Source organism: Diabrotica undecimpunctata, chromosome 3 (assembly GCF_040954645.1).
Source record: "Diabrotica undecimpunctata isolate CICGRU chromosome 3, icDiaUnde3, whole genome shotgun sequence".
NCBI lineage: Eukaryota > Metazoa > Arthropoda > Insecta > Coleoptera > Chrysomelidae > Diabrotica > Diabrotica undecimpunctata.
Window position 1 is genome coordinate 96,870,496 of NC_092805.1, and position 21,947 is coordinate 96,892,442.

Here is a 21,947-nt window from a genome sequence, read left to right on the forward strand (position 1 = left end):
TAGGATCAACACAGGTAACCATTAAGCACTCAACCATTTTTCGTGAAACAAACTATACTTGTAAAAAGACCATTAAGGCAAGTTTTGTAAGTTAAGTGGACGTGGACAGCCAGTATTACTAGAAGAATCTGCGAAATTGACCAAACACAAAGAATTAAAAAGTGGCGAAATATGTTGGCGATGACATATTCGGATTGCTGGTGTAAGGTAAAAGTGTATTCCTTGGGTTCAAGAAATTTAACTGCGTGCAGTGAAATGCATCATAATCATTAAACAAATTTGAAAAAGCTGGATAAACAAGCACATGGTGCTAGTAATAAACGCAAAGCAGCACATGACATTTGTGAGAAGCCTTCTAAGGCAACTATTCTTTTTTATTTAAAATTTTTTGGCTAAAAATACATAATGTATATATATAAAATGTATAAATATATTAGATATATACATATATATGTATATATACATATATATACATATATATATATATATATATATATATATATATATATATATATATATTAAATAAACAGTTCTTAATTTAAAAATTATTATTTAATTAAGCCACAATTAAAGGTTAAAGTAAGTTTATGGACGTTTCAATTTCCACTTCGGAAATCGTTCTCAAAATACAAACATTAGTAAATTAAACAAATTTTGTTTTTTGTTACTTGGTGAAAAATTCTTCTAATAATTTAATTTTATCTGACTCATGTATATTAACAATTCAGACATACATTATACATTTTAAAGTAGACGACTTTAAAATGATATTGACAATATTGTTGAGTTGCGTTCCTGGGACGACTTTACTTGTAAGATAGTTCATTCGATTACATGAAATCAACTTTAACTTGAGAATATGCGTCAGAAAATTTTGTACCAAGTAACAAAAAAACAAAAATTGTTTAATTTACTAATGTTTGTATTTTGAGAACGATTTCCGAAGTGGAAATTGAAACGTCCATAAACTTACTTTAACCTTTAATTGTGGCTTAATTAAATAATAATTTTTAAATTAAGAACTGTTTATTTAATATATATTTCCTCATTCACAGATTGTGTAGGATGATGATATGAATCAGTGTGTAAATGTCTGTCAGTGTGTCAGTTTTCGGTATACTGTACCTATATCGTACGCTTCCGTGTTCCTTCTTTATAGTCAACGCAACTAAGAATAGAAGTTGTTGTTTTCTCGTTCCATGGTGAACTATATTTTGGGTAGGTGATATTAATGTGTTGCATGAATGTGTTTAGTTTTTTCCCCTTGTGTCCAGATAATAAACCTGTCGTCAACATACCAAAGCCACAATTTAAGTTTATGTTCTGCTGTTTGTATGGCTTTTTTTTCTATGTCCTTTATAAAAAGGTTTGCTATTACGGGTGACAGTGGTAAACTCATCAATGCTCGTTTAACTTGTCTGCACCTCTGGTCTTTGTTGATGAACGATCTTTTTTTGGATTTCAAGTTTAATGCTACTTACGATGGTGTTGTCCTAGTCTAATACATACGAATTTTCTTTTGTTTTTTCGATCAACGTGTTGTTACAGTTATCCCCTTACAGTTAAATCTGTTGGGTTTTTTTGTAGCAGTTCTTTGTATATTGTCTAAACCAGTTTTGTTTGGAAGTTAGAATTTTCTTCTGGTTTCAATATTCATTTCTCTGTATTTTTAGTAATATTTTTGTTTTAACCTCAGATATCCTTGAATTTTATGTTAAATTTTGACATCCATTATTTTCTCATTTTTTTTTATTTGTCTTCTTCTTCTTCGTCTTAATAAACAATTCTGCTGGTTGATTGCCAGATTGATACCTCTATGGAACGTTGTCACTCTATCTTTTGCGAGGTCCTCCGATACTTCTACCGATTGGGGATTTATCTCTTGCTATTCAAACCACAAGGGCTCGCCCTATATTGATTATTTAGATGCTTTAATTACTCTTTAAGATCAGGGATATATATATATATATATATATATATATATATATATATATATATATATATTCAGGGATTCTACAGTATTCACTGCCTTCCCTCGCTCAACCGTTTCCATCTCTCTCGGTTGTTCCATTCTCAATCGTTTAGGCCTCTCTTACTCATGGCGTCGTCTACTTCGTTCCTCCAGGATGTTCGGGGTCTTTCTTTTTTTTCTCCTTCCTATGGGACTCCATTCGGTTATTCTCTTTATCCATCTGCTGTCACTAGTTCTTCTTACATGTCCATACCACTTTAGTCTTTTTTGTTCTATGTATGTTAGTATGTCTGTTTCAATTGATGTTCTTTGCTTTATTTCGTCATTACTTCTCCTATCCATTCTTATTACTCTGCAGCATCTTCGCAGGCATTCCATCTCTGTTGCTACTATCTTACTGCTGTTTTTCTTGTTTATGATCCAATTTTCAGCCCCATATGTCATAATGCTTTGCACTAATGTTTTATAAATCTGTGTTTTTGTCTTCTTATTTAGGTGTCTATCTCACCATACTGAGTTAAGTTGTCGGATTGCTGTTCTTGTTTGTCCTAATCTTTGTGTAATTTCTTTCTCTGTTGTTGCCTTTTTGTAATTATAAACCCCAAGTATTTGAATTAATCTTTTCCTTTGAATGTTACGTTGTCATCAATCTGTAGATCTTCTATGTCTTCTTCACTTGTAGATAGGTACTCTATTTTCGCGAGGTTAATATCTAGGCCAGTCTTGGTATATTCTTCTTGTAGTTTCTTTATCATGTAGCTGAGGGAGCTGTAGATCAGAGATATCATGGAAGAAATTACAAAAATGGAATGGTACTGGGCTGATAACATAACCAGATATGATGATACCAAAAGAGATGGGTAGATGAGAAAAGAGCAGTGGCAGGCAAATAGTGAATGAGATTGGTGCAAGATAGAGAAAGATGGAGCAATTGTTAAAAACCTACACTTAGGAGTGGATGGAAAATGGTTGACGAAGAAGAAGATGAACAAGTAGTTACAGCTATTTTATTAGACGTCCAAGTTTTTGTTATATTACTTCATCCCCACAATAGTACATACCTAAATAGAGGTGAAACATGAAAGCTGAAAAAGCTTGTTCCTATACCAATTACCAGTGTCCTAGATATTTCTATATCATTTTTCTCTATTGCGAATTTTCAGTACTTAACAGTTTATTATTTCTAATATAATACTTAAAACGCAGCTTACAATGGTATTGTAGCAACATTTTGCAGATATTTAGATCATTCGACAACTATTATATGGGTTACGTATCTCCAATAAGAAACCAAATTATTTAATTATTATCTAAGAAAAAATCTTCCATTTTCTTTCGAAATATTGAAACCTACAATATTTATTGCTATTATATGGAATGATCTTTTTGTTCGGGCTATTTAGGGCATATTACCTTACTTTTAGGTAAACTGTAAAACTAATAATTAAAATTTTCGTATTACCTCACTTGGTTTGTATAGTGTAAAGGTCAATACGTACTTTAATTTAATTTAAAAATATTAACAAAAATCTTAAAATTCGCAATAATCTATCCGCTTACAAGGGATTCTTTGGTTTCTTTAATACTTAATAGATTACAAAAATTATATTATATAACTGCCATAAAATAAAAAAATACTATTACTGAAAAATACTGTACTCTTAAGATTAACAAGAAAAGTCTGTGTACAATGTATATCGGTTAATAGAAGAGCAGATGTTAGGATGTATTCCCCCAATTATGTGAATACCCAGGTATTATACAGATGTTGGGTAACATGCTCATTGTTTAAGGTCCCACGAGGACATAGCAGACAGTCAGACTAAGCGCAAGGGTAATATTTGATTTGTAAAAATATCCTATATCATTTGAAATTTATTTTACATGTCTTTAATATCAAAATATGCGTATTACTTCTTATTTATTGACTGTTAATAAGTAACACTTATTTAATTTATAATAAAATTCTGCCAGTTAAATCTTAACAAAAAACTATATTTTAAATATATTCGCATCATGAATGAGACAAGATTTCCAGAAAATGTTACTTGAAAATTTCTAATTATATTTGATGATGGTCTTCACACATTTTTGCTTTATATTTTCTGGATTATATAGGCATCAAAACATCGGTATCAATAAAACAGATTGCAATTTCTTTATCCAAGGCAAGGAAAAGATGCTTACTTCACTTAGTCTTCTTTAATGTACCCTAAATATGGAGTGATAAAAATCTAATATAATGGTAACTTATAATCACCATTCATATTAGTTACAGAACAATTGAGAGAATCTTAAAAGGATATATCGAGAACTTGCCACAATTAAAAGATATTTATAGAATTTAGCAGAAAAAAAAAAAATAATAGTACAACTATATTATATACAAATTAAATTACCAATTATATCACGATAAAAATAAATAACGTTCAACCTCGTCATTATTATATTATGTAGTATTTGAACTGGCGTTTGAGAAGTCCTTTCCACCGCTACAATTCCGTTGTTGCGATAATCTGCTACCAGACACCATTCAATTGTTCAGTTGTGCTTCTTCATATCAAGTTTTTTGTTCAGGTTATTTCGTCTACCTATATCAATTTAAATATTGAAGCTCTTATTTCTATATCTGTCACTTTTTTTCCCTTTGTAGATCTTCATCTGGTATTTTACTGTTCAATGTCTGTGTAGAGGAGATATTCCAGAGATTTATAACCCAGCAAAAGGAATAAAAATAAACAGAATACATACAAACAACATACGTTATGCCGATGACACTGCCATACTTGGAGATAAGAAAGAACATGAAAATAGGATCAATATTGAGAAAACAATAGGAGATCCCTGTAAGCTTAAGTCTCCGATTGGTAAAACGTTATACATGACTCAAAATATCATACGGGGCTGAAACAAATCCTCGATTTAAAACGAATAAATAACATAAAAGCATTTGAAATGTGTTGATCGTGTGGCAAACGAGGAAGTGTTAAGAAGAGCTGTAACCTAACATGAACTGGTACAAATTATAAACCAACTAAAAGTTTCGTAATTGGGACATATAAGGAGAGGTCATAAAAATGAGATATTACTATTTATTGTAATGGATAGGATAAAATAAAGAAGTGGCCCAAGAAGAAAGCAATATTCGGAGCCTGCAGATATACAAGTTTGCATCCACATTTACAACTGTATATTATTGGTAAAGCCAAAAACTACTAAAAAACTAAAAAAGGCTGATAGAACTTGATTTGGTGATCATTCCGCGTTACCCTTCTTTGCAACTCATGTTTATTTGGTTGTTTTTACTGATTCTAATATTCAAATATCAATTCTCACATCTAAAATTAATCTTTTAACCAATTTTGCAGGCAGATTACTTAGTTCTTCTCAATTGGTTTTAATTTATTATTATATATATTTTCTACAATAAATTAGTATTACTTCCTTTACATATTATTATACTCTATTTTAATCCAATGGATGGTTTTCAGTACACAAAGCCAACTTAAATAATTTTGGAAGCAGCGATATAATGCGAAATTTATTTGACTGTATATATGTTTAGAATAGCGGATATTTGTGAATATGGCATTTCAGTATCTTTCATCATGTTCTGAAAGTATAGCATAGCAATAATAAATATTAAGTTATCTTCTTACGACTATGTAGTAAGCATATTATCCGATTGTCAGTAAAATAAAAAATGGATTTAACTTAATATAAAATATTAAATTCAATTTTCATATCGAAGAGTATTTTAAGCCGAATACTCTGCCATCTACCGTTTCTTCGCTAGACTGAAAGGTCAATATGGGATTACTCGTCATCTCAAGAGTTGTCACGACGACATCTTCAACAGATGACGCTGACTGTATGCTTTGCTCTCATGTTTCTTACATTTTGAAATTACCGTAACTACACACTACACTAAATAAAAAGGTAACCAATAGTTTACATCTTTGTCTTTTTAAGGTACTTTAGAGATATATAATAAATTCGGGAGTTCACGATATTACAATTATATACTTCTGAAATATTTTGTCGCATTTCTTTGTTAAAAAAATCACGTAGGTTTAAAATTTGCAAAAGAAGTATGGTGTCAGCTATAGAAATTTTTTAATATTTGTGCTTGTATTAAATCTATCTTTAATGTTACATTATGAAACTCTTACATCGTACTCTTGGTTCAAACATGACGATTTATTTATGACTGGTATAATGCATGGCATAACCTAATTTATTTATTTTAGAGTAGTAGGTACAAGAAAACTTTGCAATAATTTAAACTGTCAATTGAACTAGAGAAATTTGGAATTGGAAGATTAGTACCATATACTCAAAAGCAAAAATATTTTAATAAAATAAAATATTTCTGCTCCTTGTTTAAAATCAGAATTAAAAATGCAAGATTGAGTATTAAGATACATAATTACATTAAAGTGATAAGCGGAAAATAAAAGCGGAATTGAAAGAACACAATCTATTAATTTAGTTAACGCTTATACGTACATATAACAGCACTATAGGCGTTAGAGGTTCTTGGCATCGATAGTCAAGACTAGATTCTTTCACTTTTCCAGGTTGTTCACTTGTTCTCTCCAGTCCCTTGTTCCTATTATGTCAGTCCTGACAGCATCAAACCACTTCCTTCATGGTCTTTCTCTTTTTTTTTCTCCTGTTCTCCTTCTTGCAAAACTCTAGGACGTTTCTTTCTTTTGTCATTTGTAAAACATATCCCAACCATCTAATTATATGTGCCCTGATTTTCTGTGTTATTTTAGGTCTCTTGTACAGCTCCTGGTTTGTTCTGCTGTGCCATTTTCCGTTAGCCTCCTTTATATCACCAAAACCATTAGAGTTTACTCTATTTCTCACTTTCAGTTTTTTCGTGCTTGTGGCCTCATGGACAGTAGGCCATGGAAAATAGAATTAAAAAACGATAAACTAGATAAAAAGGTAGGAATTGGTGACCAAGGCTTCCATATTATAAAAAATTTGTATTGGCATCAATGTGCAAACAAACGAATTGGTCAGAACACAAAGGAAGCAGTGGAAATACGACGTGGAGTGAGGCAAGGGTTTTGTCACCTCTACTTTTTAAAATCTACTCCGTTCCAACCCATGAACATCAGAGCGTATGAAATGGAGTTAGAAAGAATCCACAATATCACCTATTTGAGGGTCAATAAAGGATTAATATATTCCATTAATATTACATTAAAGCTTAAAATCAGATTAATACGCTGTACGCCAACATTCTCCACATTGCTGTATGGCATAGAGAGCTGGACTCTTACAAAAACACTAATGGACAAGTTTGATGCCTTTGAGATGTGGATTTACCGACGAGTATTGCGAATAAGTTAGGTTCATCGAATAAAAAATAAAATAGTTTTACACCGAATGAAAAAGAGCACAGAAATAACAAAAACAATAAAATTTCGAAAGTTACAATATTTCGGCTACGTAATGAGACATCCAGAGAGGTATAACCTTCTGCATCTCATACTACAGGGCAAAATCGCCGGAAGAAGCGGCCAAAGAAGATCATTCTGGCTCCAAAATCTCCGAGAGCGGTATCAAGAGACATCCGCTAATCTGTTTCGACCAACATTATTATTAACCATTATGATTGCCAACGTTTGATAATCGGACAGGGTACTGAAAGAAGAAAGCATTTTTGAAGCTCTTTAAATCGCGTTTTGACGGACCCACCAGTGACGTCAATGTATACAGGGCACAGTAGATGAAATATCGCTAGAAAAGAAGAGTGGGACTACAAATACGGAAATTTTGGAGACTTTCCTGAGCCATAAGAAAGTGGTCCTCTTCCTTTTTTTGCATCTATATATATATATATATATATATATATATATATATATATATATATATATATATATATATATGAAGTAACAAGAAGTCCAGAGACCTCTCTCAGATAGTAATTAGGTGAACCGCAAATTCAAAGCCTCTTACTAGAGACTTTTAACGACGCTAGAAGTATCTTTTTACTTCAACATGCATCTACGATTCACCTTTGAAAATTACTATCTTTTTCGCTCTTTACGTAGAGAAAGACGTTTAAATGAAAGTAAAAGATTGCATTTCATTTCAATCGGAACTCCACCATTGCTCTACACGTGTTTCGAGTTATGCAACTCATCATCAGGAGCACTTGTGGAAGTTCAACTGAAATGAAATGCAGTCTAGTATTGGGTTATTATAACCTCTTAATCTCTCTCAAAGCCTCTTACTAGAGACTTTTAACGACGCTAGAAGTATCTTTTTACTTCAACATTCAAGTTCAACATTTCGTTCACATTCACATTTAGTTCAACTGCATTTCATTTCAGTTGAACTTCCACAAGTGCTCCTGATGATGAGTTGTATAACTCGAAACACGTGTAGAGCAATGGTGGAGTTCCGATTGAAATGAAATGCAATCTTTTACTTTATTTTACAACAACGCTGCAAGCGTTGTTTCTGAGAGAACGGTTGATTCTACACAAAAAGTGCTAATTAACATTTTTGTTCAAAATTATATCAGCGACATTTCTTGTTTAAAACGTTTTTTTTCTATGGGATACAGGTTCTTGATAAATCGATGTTTCCCGTTGTCCCCCTTAGGGGAGGGTTTTAGGGAGAAGTCTGGGAATAGAAGTGGAATAGAACTTTTTTGGAGTCCCAAAATTGAAATTCTTGACAAAATTTAGCTCGTTTGTATGATATGTAGAGGTCAAATCTCTGACGACTGGACTAAACCTTAAATGTTAAAATATAAATTCACCGAAATATGATAAAACCAATCACAATTTACGAATCAAAGTGACAGCATTATTGGGCATATAAAAAACACTGTAGGTAGTATATTTTAATAAATTAGAGCAGATAATTCATAAGGTTTAAAACATATTTAGATACGACTGGCCAAGTAAAATCAATATCATTGAAAAATACATTAAGTAACGATAGCTAATAAGAAAAACTACAATTTTACTGATATGGTGAAGTTCCTATTGCCTACTTAATAAAAAAAGGAAAGAACTAGAAAAACTTAAGAAAATTATGTTGATGTATCAATGTAAGTCAGAAAGAAAGATGAAAATCGCAAACATATTCCACTCAATACTGTTCTTCCTGCACGTTACATGGAATAGTAGGATCTAATGTCTACTATTATTATTTTGTACCAAGATCGATATTTTTATTGTTATTGTTTACTTAATTTCATATTTTAATGAGTAATAAATAAGCGTATTTAAGGGTATTAACAATTTATTTAAAATGAGCCTCTTATCCATAAAAAGGATTTGCTAGGTTTTGCGATAGCTAACACAATACTTCATTTATATAATTTATACTAACAAAATTAACGAAAATATTGCTAATGTTGATATAAATGCCTAATCAGTTCTCCTCTGTCGCTACAAACGAAATCACAATTATCAGACATACATTTGAATTTTTCTGGTTGGTTTCCCGCAGCCATTTTTGATTCAATGTCACTTTTGACACTTTCAGTCTTCATACTCTCTGATTGTTCTTTTTCTGAGTCATCAGTCTCTTCCTCTACTTTTTTAATGTCTTTTAAGTATCTTATACATTTTTTGGTACTTGTTTGGTAGCGCTTTGGTTTTACTGTTTTATCTAAAAGAAAAACTATATTAATATACAAAACAAAATGAAAAATAAGAAATCAGTTTAAAAATAAAATTGAGTCTAAATATACATTGATATAACGATTAACAATGACCATAATATCAGAAAGAAAGAGAAGTAAAGAATGTGAATACTATATGATCATAATGACAAACTTTTTACCAAAAACGTGCCAACTAGAATTATGTGTCAGTATCTAGAGAACGACTAGAATTTAGGGCTAATGTTGGTAGATCAATAGTAGATGCAATGTTCACTTTACGCCAACTAGCAGGTAAGTCAATAAAATTCAACAAATCTCTGTTTCCCTGTTTTATTGAGCTTATCAAAGCGTTTGGTTGGCTGCACTTTCAAAAATTCGTAATCAAAATTATTGAGTAGAAAAACATGAACTGTAAATACCCAAGAATTATGAAGAAACTTAACAACATAAATAAAACAAGTGTACCAATGAAAGCGGGACAATTGGGATAGTGCAAACTAAGAGGGATATAATATGACGAAGAGTAGAAAACGACATTAGATAAATTCAATATAACTCCTCCTCATTCCTTGAGCCTGTCAGGGCGTGGTGGCACTTCAATAGAACTAACTGAATCAAAAACACACTTGAGTGACAGTATCAAGTAACAGAAACATGATCGAAGTAGCTCGAATACATTACATAAAATGTAATGGAATGTCTCGCACAACACAAAAACAAAATAGGTATATCGATGGAAGTTATATCAAACTCTATTGCCACAATTGGTTGCATTGCTCCTGTAGTGATCCTTTGCCAAGTTAACATTTACGCATTTACGTTTGTCTTCCATCAATATACCTATTTTGTTTTTTGTTTTTCTGTTTTGCGAGATATTCCAATATATTTTACCTTTATTATTTACTTGCATTGGCCTCTTCTATTTGTTTTAAACGTTTGGTATTTCTTCTATCAGGTAGCTGTAACACGCTGCTTTTCAAACTTGGCTGTACCGTACTGATGACGACCAAATAGTCAGAAATACGTATTTACGGTTACCTTTAATCGATATACCTATTTTGTTTTTGTGTTGCGCGATACATGCCATTATATTATATATATATATATATATATATATATATATATATATATATATATAAAGTAGTTAGGTATTATTGACTGACACGTTATGTAAAATAAAGTTTTATTTTGAGGTTGCAGTCATTAATAGGGCAGGAAAGTAAAACTCTTTGTTCTTTAATCAAGCTTTCGCAAAATTTATTTGCTTCTTCAGGATATGCTAAAATATGGTAACAGTAAATACAACGAAATTAGAACTAAATAGCATTGTATAAAACTAGTAAAAAAAAACTTACAACATGAGGTTAATCCATTAAATTTTCAAATTTGCAAAACATTAAAACTTAACTTATTTTAAAAATTATACAGTTATGTAAGTACAATATTCCAATTTAATTTAATTTTGTAAAAATTCATTTTGACATTGATTGTTTGATTTATGTCAGAAAGACACTCGTTTCTGTTTATTATATTTTTTGTTGTTGATAACTAGCTCTTGATTGTTATTATGGTTACGTACAAAGTGGCGCCAAATTTGTACGTAACCATAATAACAATCAAGAGCTAGTTATCAACAACAAAAAATATAATAAACAGAAACGAGTGTCTTTCTGACATAAATCAAACAATCAATGTCAAAATAAATTTTTACAAAATTAAATTAAATTGGAATATTGTACTTACATAACTGTATAATTTTTAAAATAAGTTAAGTTTTAATGTTTTGCAAATTTGAAAATTTAATGGATTAACCTCATGTTGTAAGTTTTTTTTTACTAGTTTTATACAATGCTATTTAGTTCTAATTTCGTTGTATTTACTGTTACCATATTTTAGCATATCCTGAAGAAGCAAATAAATTTTGCGAAAGCTTGATTAAAGAACAAAGAGTTTTACTTTCCTGCCCTATTAATGACTGCAACCTCAAAATAAAACTTTATTTTATATATATTGTTGTACTTTTGAATGTCCATAAGCAATAAAAAACCGATATACAAATTTTATTACTTAAATAAAAATTAAAATTATTGATATTTCATAAAGACACGGGCATATGAATTTTCAAACATCCTGTATAAGACAAAATATGTATTTTAAGTTGTTCGAAGAATTGTTCATTAGGCCTCAGAGACAAGACTTTCAAATATTATCGATAAGAAATTTAAATAAGTCGGTGATTGTGGAATGGTTTTACCCGGAATAAAAGTGTATATAGAAAGTGTTGAACAATGGACCGGGATTTGCGGTGGTTTTCTCCCCGAAAGATTATATCGGTAAAAGTTTATTAACAAAAGACATTGAATTGAGAAACAGGTATCGTTTGTAGCTATTAGTAAGAAATATTTGTAAAGTAGATAGATTTAGTTAGAATAATTAAAGAAGATTTGTTTTCTGGAATTACCCGAATGACGTTTTATAGAGAGAGTTGGGTGGTAACGATATACTCACAAGAGGTGGATGATTTTTATTGGTCAAATTTTGAATGCAAGGAGGTTTGGTTTTGGCTATGAGATAGGAGAGAGAAAAAAAGGTTAGTCAGTCAGTTTTCGTCGTCCAAGAAGGAAGGAGCTTTGTGATTTGTGTTTGTTTGAAGTCCCGAAGACGTAATTTACCGGGTGTGTTTATTTGCGGTGGAAAAGCTGACCAGTGTGAGGAACGGGGTACAGAGAGATAGAAAACCAAAGGGCCTAAGAATATTAATAGCAGACGAAGCCGGAAACATTTGGAGATACAAGGACAGATAGGAGAAAGGTGTACGTCATCTGGACCACAATAGGAGCAGAAGCAGAGAAAGGATTTTTTTGTTGTGGCGTGGCCATAGAATTGCAACGGCAGAGAAGGAAAGGTCAGTCAAATTTCATTAGAGCCGGAGTGTGATTTTCATTTATTAATTAAGTAAATTGAATAAATAATAGAGACAGTTAATTTTGCGATCACTAAAAAAAAAGGAATTATAAAAAGAGCTTAGTTATAACACATATTAAAAATCAATGTAAAATAACATTTGGGTCCATGATAGAAAACAACTTCTCATATATTTAAAGTTAGTATATTGCAAATATTACAGGATTGATTGTTGTATAAAATTTCATTAAAATAAAGGACATCTCACATATAGTTCAGTTGAAATTCTATGTATTTTATTCAGGTCATATTACCTATCCCGATTAGGACGCCAATTGGAAAATATTTTGAATCCACGATCAAAGGTAAATCGTACAATTTAAATAGCCTGAGATTGTAATTAATTAATGCTGATTTATTGTGATTAATTGGAGATTAGTTCATTTAATAAATATAGACAGGATTTTTCCTAAGTAAGCAATATAATACAATTTAAATAGCATAACAAAATGGCCCCCAACGTGTAAAGCTTTGAAAAATATTTCTAGTTGGCAAATTTGAAAGGATAGGAGTAGACGAGCAGATATTTGAAAGTTTATATGCCGGGGATAAAGTGAAATATTATGTAAAAATTGAGGACATAAAGATTATATATTTTTTTTAAGATACAATTTACCATAATTGATTTATTCGTGATATTGACAATTTATAGGTTACCATAATTGATTTATTTGTGTGATATTTAAATTTGATAATTTTACCATACTTGAATGATTTGATTGATTTTGACATTTGATATTTTACCATTTGATTTATTTGTGGGATATTGAAATTTGATACTCGTACTCAAGAGTTATTACATTTGAACAGGAAAAGTCCCGTTTGTTGCAACAGACCAGTAGAATTTTATATTTGGCGGGGAAATTATTGCACAAATTTCAAAGTTTCATATTTGGCGGGGATAAATAATCTAACGAACATGTCGGTCACAAGGAGTCAAAGCAAAACGCAAGAAAGGAAAGAGGATAAGATAGAAGAGGAAACAATTATTGATGAAGGATCGGATAATGAAGGAAATGCTACAATAATGGAGGAAAGAAAAGAAACAGGGATGTTAGAAAAATTATTAGCTATGATGCAAATACAGACACAACAAATACAAGAATCGTCACAAAAAATGGATAAAAATCAACTGGAAACAAAACACATAATGGATGAATCACAACAAAGAACGGAACAAAAATTGGACAATTTGGAAGAAAACCAAAGAAAAATGGAACAAAAAATGGAAACGCGTATGGACAAATATGAAAACGAAATAAAAGTCTGTTTAGAAAGAAGTAGGGAAGAAACAGAGAGGAAAATAGAATTGCAGAGAGAAGAAATCGAAACTAAAATGAAGGATATTCAGAGTATGCAAAAAAGGGAATTAGAACAGATAGAAATAAAATTTGAAAATGCGCTACAAGAAGACCGGAAAGAAACGGAAAGGAGATTTAAACAAATTGCAGAGATGGAGATAAGAGGAGTAGAAAGAAAGGAAGTCATCGTACATAGCACAGAAGACGTAAAAGTACGATTTGGCGGGGATATAAGGAAAATACACCCAGTGCCTTTTATAAATAACCTAAAGGAAAAAGTCAAATACATAGGACCGTTTGCAACAGCAAAGGAAACCATCAGAAACCATCTCACAGAAGAGGCAAATCTTTGGTTTGTCAGCAAGGAAGAAGAATTGGACAATTGGCAAGATTTTGAGAGAAGATTCTTAAATTATTTCTGGGGAAAAATCCAGCAACTACAAGTAAATAAAGAGTTACAAAATGGAAAATACCATGAGAGGATGGGCGTATCAGAAAAGATGTACGCATTACAACTCTATAATAATGCAAAACATTTGCAATATAATTATTCATCAGAACAATTGGTAGAGTTGATATCGCGACATTTTGAAGATACCTTGGAAGACCACATAAATCTCCAAAATTACAAGGACATTGACAGCTTATGTCAATTTTTGCAAATGAGAGAATCACATAGGCATGAAAGAAGAGAAAGAAGACCGCAAGAAAATTATAGACAAAGAGAAAACCAAGAATATAGAGATAGAGTTCAAAATTTTAGAAGAGATTATACAAGACGAGAATTCATACCTAGACGGGGATATGAAAATAGACCGAACGGAAGAGAGAATTATGAACCCAGAACCCAGAGATGGAATGAAAACAGGGATCGGGAAAATCAGAGTAGAAATAACCGCCCATACCAAGGAAACAGATACAATAACCCACGGAATGAACAGGAATCTCGCGGTAATCGATACGGGAATGATAGACCAAAAGAGAACAGAAGAGAAATAAATAATATGCAAAGAGAAGAAAATGAATATGAGAGAGAAGATGACGGGAGAGAAAACACAGAAGAACAACAGGCGTGTTTTCAAGAAGGCGCTCACTAAAAACGAAGAAACAAACAGGAATTTTTTGTCACCCCAAGGAATTTATTAAACTGGCAGGAAACAATGAAAAGAGAAATGGAGTTAATTTAAAATTTGTGGATGGATTTATAAATGAGAAACCAATTAAAATTATGATAGACACAGGCTCTGAAATAACACTGGTCAACAGAAAATTAATCGAAGAAGTAAATTTAACAAGTCTAATTTATAAAATACCTAGGGTGAATTTAGTGGGCGCAAATAAACGGACATTGGCAACAATAAATGAAGGTATACGAGTAATGGTACGATTGAAAAAAAATATGTATGCACTTCAATGTGTAATAATGCCGAATATGTCACATGACATGATTGTAGGCGTTGACGAATTAACGGAAAAACATGTAGTGATCGACTTCAAAACCAATACGATGAAAATAACCAAGGAAAAAGAAGAAGAACAGGATAAGGAACAAGAGAAACAAATTACGGACGAATCAGAGAAAGAACAAACGGTGGAAATGAACCTGGCGACGAAGAAAGGAAAAGGAAGAAAGAGGGGAAAAGGTCTGAAAAAGATCAAAGAAAAAAAAACCTGGGATTCCTCAAAAGATGAGACGAGCTCAGGAGAAGAAGATGGAAAAATTTTGACAAGAAATAAAAGCAAAACTTGGGATTCCTCAAAAGAAGAGACGAGCCCAACAAAAAAAAATACAAAGGAAAATGAAGAGGACACAATGGAGACAGTGGTGTTTGAAGAAGACACGGAGTACACGGTGAATATGTGCGAAAAATTTGATGGGAGAGAAAAAAAATTGATATGTGGAGAAGGCAAAGAAAATGATTTGCGTATAATTTTAAGAGACTATGAAACGCTGATAAATGAGGAAAACCGAGTGGCCACAAAATACGAGCACTCATTTGAGGTGAAAAACTTGAGAAATTTTCGATCGAAGACTTATCCAATTCCTTATAAGTATCGGCAAGAAGTAAAGCAAGAAATCAAAAAATGTTGGAAGATCAAATCATTGAGAGATGTGACTCACCCTATATTAACCCAATTGTGATAGTGAAGAAGAGCAGTGGAGAGTTAAGACTCTGTTTAGATGCCCGAAATATCAACCAACACACAGTATCACAATATGAATCACCGTTAAATATCGAGGCCATTTTTGGAAGGATCACGGGATCACATATTTTCTCAAAAATTGATCTAAAGCATAGTTTTTGGTTAATACCTTTGGCTGAAAAGTGTAGAAACTACACTGCCTTTTCAATTGATGGTATAGTATACCGATTTAAGGTAGTTCCGTTTGGATTACAAAGCGCCTGTGCAGCACTTGTACGAGCTTTGCATACCATTTTGAATCACCATGAAGAGTTCATCGTCCATTACATCGACGATTTATTAATTTTTTCACAAGATATGCAGAGTCATGTGGAACATATCAAAATAATTTTGAAAGAATTGGACACAGCGGGATTAAAACTAAACATTGAAAAATGTCAATTTTTTCAAAAGGAAGTGATTTATTTGGGTTTCAAACTTGACACCGAAACTGTAAGTCTAGCCGAGGACAGAGTAAAGCTCATCGACGAATACCCAAGACCAACAAATCTAAAAACATTGCGAGGGTTTCTCGGTACGATAAATTATTTCAAGAAATTAATTCCCGATTTAAGCCAAAAAGAAATTCCTTTAATAAAATTGTTAAAGAAAGGGACAAAATGGAATTGGAAAGAAGAACAGGAGGAAGCTTTCAAAATATTGAAACAAGAATTTGCTAAAGGAACAAAAATATATCACCCTATTTACAATTTGCCGTTTATACTCCGTACGGATGCGTCGATACAGAAATTTGCAGGAGTGTTGTCGCAAATACAAAACGGCCAAGAGGTTCCGATATGTTTTATATCTCGAGTGACTAAAACACATGAGAGAAAATACAGTGTCACCGAGTTGGAATTCGCCAGTGTACTATTTTGCGTAAACAAATTAAGGTTTTACTTATTGGGAGCTAAATTCACCATCGAAACGGATCATGCAGCATTGATACACATCATGAAGAATCGATTGGTAAATAACAGAATACACAGAGGCATTCTGCTCTTACAAGAGTATGATTTCCAATTTCGATACATCAAAGGGAAAGACAACATAATAGCTGACGCTTTAACACGGGACGAAGATACAGGAAAAAAGGAGACAATTACATTACATGTGGGATTGAATATACTGACACAAGACGAAGGGATATTTTCGTTAAATGAGATAAGGACCGACCAGGAAGGCCTAGAAGAAAGAGAAAAGAGAAGAGCAGAGCTAGAAAACGAGATATTTTTTAAGAGAATAGACGGAAAGGAATTATATTTAGTGACACCGACATTGGCAGAAAGAATCATCAAGAAACTACACGAGGAAAATGGACATATTGGCAGTAGAAAGGTATGGCTTGTATTTAGGGAAAACTACATCAGTCGACAAGATTACCGCATTGCAAAAGAGATCACACAGAAATGCGAAGTATGCCAGAAATACAAGAGCAGGAATTTTAAAAACGAAAATATTGCAAAGAGCATTGTTTCCCGGAACAACCTGGACATTATAGCCATCGACATGTTAAGCGATCTAATTGTGACCACGCAAAGGAACAAGCATATTCTGGTGATGGTGGATGTGTTCTCAAAATACGTAAAATTATATAGTTGCCGCACCACAAAAGGGGAAGAAATATTGAGAAAAATAGACAATTTCATCGCTACGGTAGGAACCCCAAGAAAAATTTTACTAGACAATGCAACGTACTTCCGAAATGATCGTTTCAAGGGACAGCTTAGAGAACGGGGAATCGAGACGAACTTTGTAAGCATCAGGCATCCCCAAAGTAATCCTTCTGAGCGATTTATACAAGAGGTAACGAAATTTCTTCGTATTGCAACGGATGGTCAACATCGGCGATGGGACAGAAAATTGGGAGAAATAGAGATGTACCTAAATTCCATGCCAAGTACAGTAACGAAAGAAACACCAGAATACATCATGAAAGGCGTCATGCCGATAAGACCGTGGGAAGATCCAGAACAAAGAGAGTATCGACAGGTTATAGAAACCGTTCAGAGGAGATTAAGAAGAAGCAATGAGAAATACATCCAGAGACAGGGTCATAATAGGAAACGAAGACCAGTAACTTTCCAAAAGGGTGACAAAGTAATGGTAAGAGCATTAAGAGTGTCAAATCTTCAGACCGGTATTTGCGCAAAATTGATGCCTGTTTTCGAAGGGCCATACATAGTAAACAACGAAGATGGAGTAAACAGCTATGAGTTGAAACATATGGATTCTGAAAAGATCAGAGGTATTTATAATATCCATGATGTATATAAATATCACGAATGAAGATTTAAATTTGTATAAAGTAGATAGTAGGATAGGATAATACGTAGCATAAGTACAGATAGCATACAGGAAGTGCGTTTATTTTGCCTCGAGAAAATTTAGTTGCATAAATTGATAAATTTTATCGATTACAAAGGCGGGGATTTGTTGTACTTTTGAATGTCCATAAGCAATAAAAAACCGATATACAAATTTTATTACTTAAATAAAAATTAAAATTATTGATATTTCATAAAGACACGGGCATATGAATTTTCAAACATCCTGTATAAGACAAAATATGTATTTTAAGTTGTTCGAAGAATTGTTCATTAGGCCTCAGAGACAAGACTTTCAAATATTATCGATAAGAAATTTAAATAAGTCGGTGATTGTGGAATGGTTTTACCCGGAATAAAAGTGTATATAGAAAGTGTTGAACAATGGACCGGGATTTGCGGTGGTTTTCTCCCCGAAAGATTATATCGGTAAAAGTTTATTAACAAAAGACATTGAATTGAGAAACAGGTATCGTTTGTAGCTATTAGTAAGAAATATTTGTAAAGTAGATAGATTTAGTTAGAATAATTAAAGAAGATTTGTTTTCTGGAATTACCCGAATGACGTTTTATAGAGAGAGTTGGGTGGTAACGATATACTCACAAGAGGTGGATGATTTTTATTGGTCAAATTTTGAATGCAAGGAGGTTTGGTTTTGGCTATGAGATAGGAGAGAGAAAAAAAGGTTAGTCAGTCAGTTTTCGTCGTCCAAGAAGGAAGGAGCTTTGTGATTTGTGTTTGTTTGAAGTCCCGAAGACGTAATTTACCGGGTGTGTTTATTTGCGGTGGAAAAGCTGACCAGTGTGAGGAACGGGGTACAGAGAGATAGAAAACCAAAGGGCCTAAGAATATTAATAGCAGACGAAGCCGGAAACATTTGGAGATACAAGGACAGATAGGAGAAAGGTGTACGTCATCTGGACCACAATAGGAGCAGAAGCAGAGAAAGGATTTTTTTGTTGTGGCGTGGCCATAGAATTGCAACGGCAGAGAAGGAAAGGTCAGTCAAATTTCATTAGAGCCGGAGTGTGATTTTCATTTATTAATTAAGTAAATTGAATAAATAATAGAGACAGTTAATTTTGCGATCACTAAAAAAAAAGGAATTATAAAAAGAGCTTAGTTATAACACATATTAAAAATCAATGTAAAATAACATTTGGGTCCATGATAGAAAACAACTTCTCATATATTTAAAGTTAGTATATTGCAAATATTACAGGATTGATTGTTGTATAAAATTTCATTAAAATAAAGGACATCTCACATATAGTTCAGTTGAAATTCTATGTATTTTATTCAGGTCATATTACCTATCCCGATTAGGACGCCAATTGGAAAATATTTTGAATCCACGATCAAAGGTAAATCGTACAATTTAAATAGCCTGAGATTGTAATTAATTAATGCTGATTTATTGTGATTAATTGGAGATTAGTTCATTTAATAAATATAGACAGGATTTTTCCTAAGTAAGCAATATAATACAATTTAAATAGCATAACAATATATATATATATATATATATATATATATATATATATATATATATATATATATATATATATATATATATATATATATATATATATATATATATGTATATATAGAAAAAACAAAGATCACAAAAATATTTGAAAATTTTTAGAAACACAAACATACTTTTCTACAATTTGAAATATCTAAAATATACAAATTTTGAAATATCTAAAAGAACACACATATGCAATTGCAAATGTTAGTATATAAAAACTATTTAAACAATTTATTATAGGCAACTTTAAAAAAAATTGTAAATACACACTCTTAACAAAAAATATCTATGTCCATTGTAGTTTATAGACCAAAATCGGACTAATAGTCAGATCGTTGTGATGCATATTAATGTGTAAAATAACAAGAATAAGATAATAAGTATATCAATTTTTTATATCTGTAATGCGAAAATAATGTACCATACAAACCGTGAAAATATATAAAAGCGTTTTTCCTATTTTAAACTTTACCTTGTAGGCTCAATTCGTCCAATACTTTATGCAGTGCAGAAGGCATCTCGTCCATTCAATTTTCAACAAAATCTTCAAGATCTGTACAAATCCAAAAACTGTACACCTTCAACTAATTTATAAATTTCACATTACGACTGGCATACAGCTTTAACACCAACTAACGGCAACTGAAAACAACTTACTGTTCTGTAGACACAAACCTATTTACAAAAGCAGGTAAAAAGACGAATGATTCTTCGCAAGTAAATAATAATAAAGTCCTACCCAGAGATAACAACAAAAGAAATTTGAAAGACATTAAGCTCAAATTAATATCCGGAAAATATTTAGCATTGTTATTAGAGATAAAGAATTACTGCATATTATTGTTTGAAGATTATTGACAATAACTTAATTCAATAACTGCTGATTAGGCATATTTAAATGTTACTAATGTATTAAATATGTTTACATAATGAGGGTTTTATTTATGACACTTAAATTCGTAATCGCTTATTTATGTGGTACTATTAAATCAATTTGATTATTGAATGCAACTAAATACCTGATTGTCTAGAGGCAAAGAGGGATTTCGTGGCCGCTTGTGATCATTGAGATTTTACTGATTTTTATGTATTTTCGCCCGCTGAATCCCAATTTTTAACAAGACAATCCGAATTTTTGGGCAGTCATATTTTATTAACAATTTAATTGTTTAAATGCTTACAACAAATAAACTAATAAATCTATATAGTCTTTTAAAATCATGTTTTGTTTCTTAAAAAAAAAAACAAACCAAATAAACTAATTTATTTTAGCGAAAACTGAATCAAAATGAGTTTAGTAAAGATCAAAATGTTAGTTTTCCATTGTACTATACTACTATATATATGGTACACTATATATAATATATAGTATATGGTATCAAAATCACTCTCAATATTATTGAGGCGCCACTGTTAGCAGACATGACAGACTTTCATTCTATATCATTTTGAGCCGACTGTTGTATTTTATTGCGGTGCAATTTTTTTCCCGAATAGTTTTTATTTTCAGTCGAAATTATGAATGTTCGATGGGCGTAAGTTTATTTTCGTACTAGTATTGCATATTTTAGTAAACATTTGATATACACGCTAATGTAAATAGTTTAATTTTGTATGTAATTTTGTTTTGAGCATAAAAATATTTTGAATCAGTTTTTTAGTTTGTTTTTGATATGACGGCCTAAATTAGCGTGATATCATTTGGTATCCGTAGGTGTTTAGGACAAAATAGTAATATGTTTATATAATAATTTCAAAATATACGGTTTTTGTTTTAGTAAAGGTTTTCCTCTATCCGAAACACTCAATATGATATATAATGACGACGATTAGGTTCAGAAAGTTGATGCGATATTTATAACCCCACCAGAAGTAAATGCAGAATCAGATGAGGATTCAGAAGAACTAGGGGAATAATGTATAACTTAACTGGAGTGTTAATTGGATGTTTCACAATTGGAGGTACAACCTCTATTGGCAGAACCATCTACATCAGCAATAGCTGAACCTGACAAATCTGGA

At 31.8% G+C, this 21,947-nt stretch overlaps 1 protein-coding gene across 1 annotated transcript; it reads right to left on the minus strand.

The window, feature by feature from the left end:
- Positions 1-566: 566 nt before the first annotated feature.
- Positions 567-20,725, minus strand: LOC140437077 (uncharacterized). Its single transcript, XM_072526332.1, has 2 exons — positions 20,398-20,725; positions 567-9,619 (listed from the first exon to the last, which is right to left on the minus strand). The coding sequence occupies exons 1-2, from the start codon at positions 20,450-20,452 to the stop codon at positions 9,357-9,359; spliced, it is 318 nt and encodes a 105-aa protein (XP_072382433.1). The 5' UTR covers positions 20,453-20,725; the 3' UTR covers positions 567-9,356.
- Positions 20,726-21,947: the final 1,222 nt, after the last annotated feature.

Coding starts and splice junctions, on each gene's coding strand:
- LOC140437077 (XM_072526332.1), bottom strand. CDS start 20,452: ATGGACGAGATGCCTTCTGCACTGCATAAAGTATTGGACGAATTGAGC. Junction 9,620..20,397: donor GGACGAATTGAGCCTACAAG/GTAAAGTTTAAA, acceptor TTTTTCTTTTAG/ATAAAACAGTAAAACCAAAG.